Source organism: Myotis davidii, unplaced genomic scaffold (assembly GCF_000327345.1).
Source record: "Myotis davidii unplaced genomic scaffold, ASM32734v1 scaffold208, whole genome shotgun sequence".
NCBI lineage: Eukaryota > Metazoa > Chordata > Mammalia > Chiroptera > Vespertilionidae > Myotis > Myotis davidii.
Window position 1 is genome coordinate 2460638 of NW_006299706.1, and position 10293 is coordinate 2470930.

The following is a 10293-nucleotide window of genomic DNA, read 5'->3' on the forward strand; positions in this document are numbered from 1 at the left end:
GCAGGGTGGTGGGAGCCCAGGGCAGAGGCCCTGAGGCTGGACATCTGGTGGGGCTCCCCCCGTGGAGCCCTTTGCTCTGGTGTGGGCCGCCACAGGGGGCGTTAAGGGGCGCTCTCTGAGGGTACCTGGGGAGGCGATGAGCACCCATTGGCGGTGGGCCAGAGGGGAGTTTTCCACTGGAAAGCGTGGCTCCTGGGCCTGTGTCGCCTCAGGGGCTACTCTCCACCCACTGCTTTGGTTTTCCAAGGGGATGTTGGTCCTGCAGTCGCCTCTGACAACCAGTCAGTCCTTGGGCAAGTCATCCTACCCGAGACCCCACGTCTCACCGTGAAGTGGGGGTGACAGTCACTAGCACCTACGGGTGGTGGCGAGGTTGGGGACTGGCGCCAGCCTCCAGCAGGCGGGGAGGCGTTTGGTGAATCAGATCCCTGCAGTTTCCCTATTTCCTGATGAGTAAACAGGTCGGGCTGAGGACCCTCTAGCTTCTGTTTCCTGAGCCACAGAGAGCATAAGGCCAGCCCCTCACCCCTGCCCCCTTCCCGCCCCGCCTCTGGCACGAACATGAGCGTGCAGGCTTCCTGTCCCTCCATCCGGCAGACATGCCTGGTGTGCCGGCGGCCTGGCTTGGCTGGACATAGGAGGGGCTCTGAGCTCGCATGTGCAAGCGTGGGTATGTGTGCACTGGGTGGCGTGTAGAGCTGGGTCGGAGCACATTCCTGTGTGGGAGGAAGGGGGAGTCTTCAGCCTGGGATCTCACTGAGTGGAGAGGCCTGAGGGTTCCTATCTCCATGGCAAAGATAAGTTAGGAAAGGGCACAGAGCAACAGACACAGAGACTGGGAGAGAGACAGGAAGACAGGAGATTCAAGGCAGGGCAGCCTGGGCCCCAAGCTAAGGCACATGGCTCAGTGAGCGGGTCATGGCTGGAGTTCAGCTTCCGCCTCACACTTGAAGGCAGATTCCCTGGTGCAGTGACCATTCTGCACAACTGTACACGGCAGCCTTGGTGCAGGAGAGGAAGGAGAGACCGAGAAACCCTCACTGAGCCCTGGGACATGAGAGTTATTCTCCCACTTTACAGACAAGGAAGTGGAGGCTCACAGGGCTCAACTGCCGCCTGAGGTCATATCGCCGGTGACAGCTTGTGAGTACTGGAACCTTTAAACTCCAAAGAGGAGGGGGAGAGGGAGAGGGGACTCACATACACAGGGGAGAAAGAGAGAGAGAGAGAGAGAGAGAGAGAAAGAGAGAGAGAGAGGAAGGGGCCGGCAGAGCCACCCAAGGAGTTGGAGGTGGTTTTCGGGCTGAGGGCTGGGAAGCAGAATCTAGGCAACCTTGCTGGTCAGCGCCTTTGGCCTGAGGAGGTATCTGGTGGTCAGCCCATGGTTCTGGGGGTTAGGTCTGGGGGATCAGGGCAGGCCCCCCACCCCCAGTTCCTCTCTTCCTGTCAGCATCTAGGGCCCTATTCCTATTCCTGATCATGCTGGGGGTTCTTCAGAAAAACACACAGCTTTTCCGGGAATTAACACTCGAAGGGGATGACAGTGCCAGGGGACGCGGTGGGTGCAGGGCTGAGACAGCTGATGCTAACTGAGCTCATTATATATGGGCTCTCAGTGCATTATCTGCACTAACTCAGACTTCAGTCTGCCCAGCAACCCTACCAAGGGAAGAACTCTTCTCCTCCCCATGTTATAGACGGGGTGCATACCCGGGCGTGAGCCGGGTGGGAGGGGATGCAGAACACAGAGGGCGTCCTTTGCTGCGCCACTTCCCAGAGGAGAGAAGCTGGGATGGACGGTGCGGAAGGTCTTCTTGCTGGCCTACTCCATCAGCCCCGCGCCCGCCGTTTGCTCTCCATAGAAATGGATCCTCTGTCTGCTAGGTACTCTCCCAGAGGCCTCGCCCCACCCCCCTCCTCCTAGCAGGGGCTGTGGCACAAGGAGGGCAGCGGGCTCCCCACTGGAGAAAATCAGGCGGAGCTTGGAGAAGAGCAGGAGGGATGAGCGGGGCTGGGCTCGGTGTGGGCTTGGGGGTAGAGAGGGCAGGGAAGCTGGGGCCGCTCAGACAGGACTGGGGCCTGGGGGCCTGGCCTGGAGCCCAGCTGCTTTGCATCTCGAGGTGGAGGAGAGACGTGTCAGCTCATTCTTGACTGTAAACACATCCCGTTCCCACGCCTCTGGCTTGTCCTTGCTGCAGCCCCCGTCCCCTTCGCCCCCCAGGCTTCCCTGCTCTCCACCACGGAGGCTTTTAAAAAAGAGATACAAAGCCCCTGGGATTCCTGCCTGGGCTCCGAAAAGGCTGGAACCAGCTCTGGTGCTGCTGGCTGTGTGGCTTTGGGCTCTGGTGCTGCTGGCTGTGTGGCTTTGGGCAAGTGCCTGCCCTCCTTGCGCCTGTGTGTCCTTATCTGTAAAGTGAGTAACAATCCGACCGCGCTGGGCTGATAGATAAGCTTTAAGTAAGATGAGCCCTGTCACTCGCTCAGCACCCTGCCTTGTTCAACACTGTGACCCACGTGTGGGGTCACATTATCGTTCTTGTGAGGGAAGGGGTCTGGGTCCCTCAAACCAGAGACACAGTGGAGGACGGGGGGATTATGCGGGGGGAGGGGCCTTCGGCATGAGAAGGAGCAGTGGGGGGTCCTGGGGGCACATCTCAGTGAATGAATTGAGGGCCCCTGGGGTGGGATGGGGCGCCAGTAGTTGTCTGATTTGACCCCCTTGAGGGGCTCATGTAATCACACGGGCCCAGTGCTGCTGGGACTGGAGGGGCCGGGAGAGAATGGACCAGGGCCTCAGGCACCCTTGCCCCTCGGGAACAAAAAGGCTCAGAAGGGAACAAGCCTGGGAGGCCAGGCTGGGGCTCTGGGCCCCTGGTCAGGCCTGGGCACCCTCCTCAGGGGCTGAGGCAGGTTCGGCCAAACCCTTCTCCTCCCTTCCAGGCTCCCCATCCCATCTCCCCACTCCCTGCTGACTACCCACTGGTCTCCCAGACCACACCCTGGCTTCCAGCCCCACTACCAAGTAGCTGATACTTCCTCCGAACTCCCGTCCTACCATGAGGCCCTTTGCATGCAAGCCCAGCTATCCTCACGCTCCCTGCCCACCTCCAGGCCTCTGAGAGCCCCTGAAGAGCCATCTCCTCTAGGGATTGGTGGGAGGGGCTGATGGTGGGAGGAGGGCACGGTGGGAGGAGGACATGGTGGGAGGAGGGCATGAATGGAAGATGGACTTTTTGTGGGCCAGGAGCCCAATCTGCAAGGCCCCTCCTCCTGCCGCTATCCTTCCTGCTGCAGGTTTCCCCACCTCACTGGGGCCTCTCACTGGAGACAGATCCCAGCCAGGGGGAGCCTGGGGTCCTGGTGTGGCTGGAGTTGAGGCTTACCCAGGGAAGGTCCTGGATCCAGACAGATCGAGTTCCAGCCTGAGGACAAGGGTCCCATGCCAGGGCCACCGGGAGGGCTCAGCAAGAGTGGAATGTGGACAGGGTGATGTGTGGGGGGCTCAGGGGCCTGCCCCTGGCCCTGGCTGCTGAGCACTGGAGGGAGAAGTGGGAGGTCAGCTGGGAGCAGACAGGTCGAGCCCTGGAGGTAGGCACTGGGCCGGGAAGGTGGCTAGAGCAGGGCAGGGGCAGGGACAGAGGGAGTAGCAGCTTGGGGACGTTGGGGAAGGAGCCAGCTCTGTTTGGGAGGGCGGTGGTGCACTGGGACAGGCTATGGGATCTGAAGGACACTACTGGTCCCAGAGGACAGGCCGAGTCCCCTCACCCACTCAGACTGAAGCCACTGGAAGGAGGGATCCCCCACCTCCCACATGGAGGGCAGTGGGAAGATGGAGCCACCCCACTCCCTGCTGCCCTCCCCCAAATGCACAGTCTGTCTCATCTCCACTTCCTGTTTCCAGGCTCCATATCCTGAGCGCCAGGGTCCCCCAGGACACTCTCTGGCCTTGAGGCCGCGGTGCCTACCACACGACAAGACAGCACAGTGCTGGGCTCCCCTGATTTCCGGGTGCTGTAGGGGCGTGGTGAGTTACTTGTAGTGAGTTAGTGGCCCTGAGGCCTGGGGGGAGGAAGCACAAAAGCCCGAGGGGGAGATGTGAACCCAGGGAGCTGATGGGACAGTAGCCAGGGTGGGGGTCGGACTGCTGCTCTGTGGGACCAGAGGGCGAGGGTAAAGATTGTCAGTGGGCTCTAACCGGTTTGGCTCAGTGGATAGAGCGTCGGCCTGCGGACTGAAAGGTCCCAGGTTCGATTCCGGTCAAGGGCATGTACCTTGGTTGTGGGCACATCCCCAGTAGGAGGTGTGCAGGAGGCAGCTGATCGATGTTTCTAACTCTCTATCCCTCTCCCTTCCACTCTGTAAAAAGATCAATAAAATATATATATTTTTTAAAAAAGATTGTCAGTGGGAGGGAGGCCACCGGGAGGAGAGGTGCCGCCCTTGTGTGGGGTCTGTCCTTCCAGTGAGACAGAGGGAAGGAGGGCCGCCCTGACCGGAGCTGGGAGCAGCTCTGGGGCCCCTGGGAGTGTGTGGGTGGGGGGTATGGGGTGGGGCCAGGCATCGAACATTCCAGAGATACTCAGGGGTCCAAGGGGCCCGCGGCCGACCTTGCTGCTCCAAAATCAGAAGCAGATGTGGCGCCTCTGGGAGGTGAGAGCAGGAACCAGGGCAAGTTTTAGGAACATTAAACATGGAATCTGAAACCAGCAGCGGGGGCGGCCACTCTGGAGCTCAGCCTCCCAGAACAGACTTCATCTGAGTCCTGACCCGCTTCCCACCCACCGGGCGAGGCTAGGGGTGGAGGAGATGGAGAGGAGTCCATTTCCAGATGGCTGATGGGGGCTTTTGTTAAACCCGAGGCCAGGTTGGGGGCCCCCTCGGGTGGTTAAACCCGGGGCCAGGTTGGGGGCCCCCTCGGGTGACAGCTCTTGGAGTTGGGTGCAGTGATGCGCTGACTTGGTGTGTGTTTGTGTGCGGCCGGCCTGATGTGTGTTTGCCAATTTCCATGGTGTAAACCAGGGGTCCTCAAACTACGGCCCGCAGGCCACATGCAAATACAAATATTGTATTTGTTCCCGTTTGGTGTTTTACTTCAAAATAAGATATGTGCAGTGTGCATAGGAATTTGTTCATAGTTTTTTTTTTTTTAAACTATAGTCCGGCCCTCCAACGGTCTGGGGGACAGTGAACTGGGCCCCTGTTTAAAACGTTTGAGGACCCCTGGTGTAAATAATCCCCCGTGCCTGACTTCAAGCTACTTATATGACATCAGGAGCTGGGAGCTGAGCACCATGGGTCCTCCTGGGTCCATCTGAGCGGTGCCAACACGCCAGAGGCTGGGAGGAGCCGCCTTCAAGGTCAACTGGGCCCAGCCTACCTCCTTCCATCCCATAGCGCGGGAAGCCTGCCACGACGACGGTCAGGGCGGTTTGGCCTCTGCCTGCATGCATCCAGCGATGGGCGCTCACCACCGAGGCTGCTGATCCCATTCCTGAGCTGCGTTGACGGTTAGAAAGTTCTTCCTCCAACTGAGCCCAAGTCTGCCTCCCTCCTAACGTGCCCCCATGGGCTCTAGTTTCGAATCTTGGTGTAAATATCCAAGTGCCCCGGGTTGGGCTGGGTTGGGGCTGGAGATTCAGAAAGAAAAGGCACTGGTCCCTGCCCCTAGGCCATGATCAGGAAATAGGCACTGGAACAGTGGTGTGCGTGTGCGAGTGCGTGTGTGTGTGTGTGTGTGTGTGTGTGTGTGTGTCTCCTTCTGCCACACTCTTCTCCCATTCCTCCTTCTTCTAATGAATTTCTATCGAGGAGCAGAGCAGAGATGCAAGGGTGGCACTTGGGGCTAGACCAGCCGTGGGCAAACTACAGCCCACGGGCCGAATCCGCCCGTTTGAAATGAATAAAACTAAAAAAAAAAAGACCGTACCCTTTTATGGAATGATGTTTACTTTGAATTTATATTAGTTCACACAAACACTCCATCCATGCTTTTGTTCCGGTCCTCCGGTCCAGTTTAAGAACCCATTGTGGCCCTCGAGTCAGAAAGTTTGCCCACCCCTGGACTAGACCTTGAAAGGTGAGAACTCAAGGTGCAGAACGGAGGGAGGACGGCTACGCAGAGGAGGCAGTGTGAGCACGGGCACACCCCCAGTCAGGAATGAGACCCTGGAGCTGGGCCAGGGCGCAGGGGGCAGGGGAGGCAGAGGCAGCAGCCTGTTCCCTTCTGCCACCTGCTCAGGTCTCCGCAGAGGCTGGGTCCTCAGAGTCTAGGCTGTGGCTGCAGTGCCCCTCGCCGGCCACGTCATGTCGCAGGCCTCTGCAATGTCGCCACCTCTGCGCTCCCTCCTCCTGGCCCTGGGCCTGGGGCTGGCTGGAACCCTCAAACCCAATGACCCCAATACCTGCAGCTTCTGGGAAAGGTGAGAGGGGCCCCTGCTGTACCTCAAGGGCTCCAAGCCCCAGGCTCCCCATTCTCCCCACTAGAGCCCCTCTTCCCTGACCTCCCGCCCTCCCTCCAGCCTTCACTTCCTGCCTGTTTCTGCTCTGCTCTCTCCTCCCCTCCATGGCTGCCTCTGACTCTCTCCCCATCTCTGACCTAGTCTCAATCTCCATCCCAGCTCTGACCCTGTCTGTCCCTTCTTTATCCCAGTCCCTTGGTCTGGGTGGGAGTCTGGCTGCAGGACAGGGCGCAGAGTGGGAGCCATTTTCTGTGTGGGGGTGGGAGGCCTAGGGCAGGATTCGGCCAGAAATGCTGCAACCCACCAGTGGGCTCTAGCTCCATCTCCCTGCATGGGAAGAGGAGGAAGGAAACATTGCCAGCTCTGGTCCTATAGGGTGAGAAGGGGCTCTGATGGGGAAGAGGGGGGCCCCAGGAATATTCTAATTCCGGGAGGATCCCCTCAGATTGGAGGGCAGGATGAGGGTTCATTCTAGGTTTGGGGGAGCAAGCCCAAATGTTGGGGTGGTGACTCCTCACTGTGGCCAAACTTCACACCCCTGCTTCTCACCACCCCCACCCCCCCACCCCCCCGTGCTTGATAGTTTCTAACAGGAGAAAATGTATAAAACCAGAAGAGGCCTTCAGAGCTGCTCAAAAACAGCTAGGAAATTCCTAACCCCCACCCCGATGGGCTGCCCCTGCTCCCACACACCCTCATTCTTTTCTCTGGAGGAACCTTTAGAGTTTGGAGGAAGCATCTGGCCTCCGGGCCCTCAGGGGCTGGTGTGGTCTAGCTCTCCCAGCCCAGAGGGTTGGACAGGCCCCAGGCCTCCCACAGTGCTGCTCTGTATGGGGGGGGGGGGGCTCAGCAGGGAGACTGACGGCCCTTCCGGGCCTCCCCAGGGTTGTCTACAGGACTGTCTACCGCCAGGTGGTGAAGACGGACCACCGGAAGCGCCTGAAGTGCTGCCAGGGTTTCTACGAGAGCCGTGAGGCTTGCGTGCGTGAGTCCTGGGTGGGGCGTGGGATGGGAGGGGCCCAGCCCACCCTTTCTAGTCCTTCCCTGCATCCAGCAGGGTAGGGCCACTCCTCTGCCCTTTGGGTGTCCCCCTCCTCCCGCTCACCTGGCGTTGTCCCTAAGGACACAGCTGCTGCCACTAGCTGACCCCTTTCCCCTCCCTCCTCATGCCCCTCAGCAGTCTGTCCTGCCGCCTGTCTTCCTGTGCTCTCCCTCTGTCTCTGGTCTGCCTGTGTCTCTCACTGAGTGTGTGAGGGGGGTGGGGTGGGGGGGAGGGTCGTGTCTGCGTCTGTCACTGTCTCTTCCTGTCCCTGTCTCTCTGTCTCTGACTTGTTGCTGTTCAGTCTCTCCTGTCCCTGCCTCCCACCCCCCAACACCCTAAACCCCCAGACTGGGGCCTGCTTGCCACACCTCTGGCCATCACCAGCCCCTGCCAAGCCTGACCCACCTGGACCCCGGTCTCTCTGGACAGCATCCTGTCTAGTTGCTACCTGAGGACCCTCTCCCCATTTCCTCAAGGAAGGGGCCTCGAGAATTTCCCGGGGGGGCCTGGGAGCCCGGAATCCTTGTCCCTCAGCCTTTCTGCGTGTTGGAGGCAGACGTGCTGCTTAGAGAGCCCCGGGCCCTGGTGTGGGAGGGAGGTGGGGTCAGACTTCAGAGTGTGAAGGTGGTGCGGGCAGGCGTGCCAGCCTCTTCCCACTCCCCCGTCTCTGCCCCAGCGCTCTGTGTCCAGGAGTGTGTGCATGGCCGCTGTGTGGCCCCCAATCAGTGCCAGTGTGTGCCAGGCTGGCGAGGTGACGACTGCTCCAGTGGTGAGTGGCTGGTGACTGCAGGGCCTCGGGCACACCCTCATAGCCTGTGCCTGCGCCCCCGGGGCAGTTCCCACCAGAGCCCCTTTGGGGTGTGCTCTACGCCAGCGGTCGCCAACCTTTCAGACTTCATGGGTCACCGGTTGGCGACCGCTGCTCTACGCTGCCTTTTCCGGGGATGTGGTAGAGTTTGGGCCAAGCCAGACATGGCGTCTGTGGGGGGTGGGAGACAGAGACAGGGATTAACTGGAGGCTGGGGTGGGGGGTGAGACCCCTGGTAACCTCTCCCACCCTCCTCATCTCACAGACTGTTCTCCGGAAGTGTGGGGACCACAGTGTGACAAGCCCTGCAGCTGTGGCAACAGCAGCTCCTGTGACCCCAAGAGTGGGGCATGTTCCTGCCCCTCTGGTCTGCAGCCCCCCAACTGCCTTCAGCCCTGCTCCCCTGGCCGTTATGGCCCTGCCTGCCAGCTCTCCTGCAACTGCCACGGGGCACCCTGTGACCCCCAGACTGGAGCCTGCTTCTGCCCCCCAGAGAGAACGGGGCCGAGGTGCGTAGTGGGGGACAAGCACACTAGTGGGGTCACAGGCACAGGACCGCACTGGCACACATGGACATAGGCGGGAACTCCGACGGGTTCCAAATGTAGGGGTGGCGTCAAGGGGCCGAGATCCTAGTTCCTGCTCTGCCCTCACTGGTCGAGTGACCTTGAGCAAATCATTGACTTTGTGAGCTTGGTTCCTGTCTGTGCGGTGGCAACAGCGTTATCCACGTGGGAAGGTTCCTGTGCAGATAACACGAGAGAGCCTGTGTGTGGAAGCGTGTCCTAAAGTGGGGCTGAGACAGGGAGCCCCATGGCAAGGCCTGTCCGGGGAGAGCGGGGAGCCCCCGGAAGGAGAAGGTTCACTGGGTGGGAACCGCGACCGGCCGCAGGGAGGAGCTCCGGAGCTGAGGCCCCCACACAGGCAGGGGCTCCCCCAGAAGGAACAGCACGCTCCAAGGTGGAGGTGGACCGGTGTCTGGGGCCTCCTGGTGGTGCTGTGTCCCCGCCATTTCCAGACCTGGAAAGCTTTGCTTTCTGATGCCTGAGTCCCCTACAAGGGGGTGGGGGGGCGGGGAAGGGGGCATGCTCACGGAGCCCTGAAGTCAGGCCTTAGGGGCAAGGGGGAGGCGAGTACTGCTTGCTCACACTGACCCACACTGACCTCGCCTGCTCTGCCCGGCAGCTGTGAGGTGCCCTGTCTCCAGGACACTGTTGGCTTCCACTGCCCCAGCACCTCTCCTTGCCACAACGGGGGTGTCTTCGAGGCCTCCCGAGGCTCCTGCAGCTGCCCACCTGGCTGGATGGTATGAAGGGTGGGGCCTGTTGAGTCGGGGTGGGGGCCTGGGAACAATCCTGCAGGAGGGTCTGATAGGGCTCGAAGGAGGGTATACGTCAGCGGTTCTCAACTTGGGGGTCGCAACCCATTCACAGGGGTCGCCCAAGACCATCGGAAAACATATATAATTACATATTGTTTTTGTGATTAATCGCTATGCTTTCATTATGTTCAATTGGTGGCAATGAAATTGGGGGTCACCACAACATGAGGAACTGTGTTAAAGGGTCGCGGCGTTAGGAAGGTTGAGAACCGCTGGTCTACGTGACATGGGTGGCTTGTGGGCCCTGGAGGGGTTTGAGGGCTCCTGGTGCGGGAGTATTCAGGGTCCCGTAACCAGTGGGAGACCCGGTGCCAGGGAATCTGTCAACCTCTCGCTCCACAGGGCGCCATCTGCACCCTGCCCTGCGCCCAGGGCTTCCATGGACCCAACTGCTCCCAGGAATGTCGCTGTCACAACGGGGGCCTCTGCAACCCGCTGACCGGGCAGTGCAGCTGCGCTCCTGGCTACACGGGGGAGCGGTGAGTGGCTTTGTGAGGGCTGGGCGGTGGGGACAGGCAGGAGGGTGGGCGTGCCCAGGCTCACTCCGCTGGGCGCCCAGGTGCCGAGAGGAGTGCCCGGTGGGCCACTTCGGACAGGACTGTGT

The 10293-nt window shown here is 60.4% G+C and overlaps 1 protein-coding gene across 1 annotated transcript in view; it reads left to right on the forward strand.

Annotated features, from left to right (window-relative positions):
- The window catches only part of PEAR1 (platelet endothelial aggregation receptor 1), a 28280-nt gene that overhangs the window by 836 nt on the left and 17151 nt on the right, over positions 1-10293 (forward strand). Inside the window, exons 2-10 of the mRNA XM_015571688.1 lie at positions 3902-4024; positions 6239-6419; positions 6650-6693; positions 7309-7443; positions 8177-8269; positions 8574-8817; positions 9494-9614; positions 10032-10168; positions 10249-10291. Of these exons, the coding sequence (XP_015427174.1) occupies positions 6304-6419; positions 6650-6693; positions 7309-7443; positions 8177-8269; positions 8574-8817; positions 9494-9614; positions 10032-10168; positions 10249-10291 (933 nt within the window). The 5' untranslated portion in view covers positions 3902-4024; positions 6239-6303. The remainder of the gene's footprint in view (positions 1-3901; positions 4025-6238; positions 6420-6649; positions 6694-7308; positions 7444-8176; positions 8270-8573; positions 8818-9493; positions 9615-10031; positions 10169-10248; positions 10292-10293) is intronic.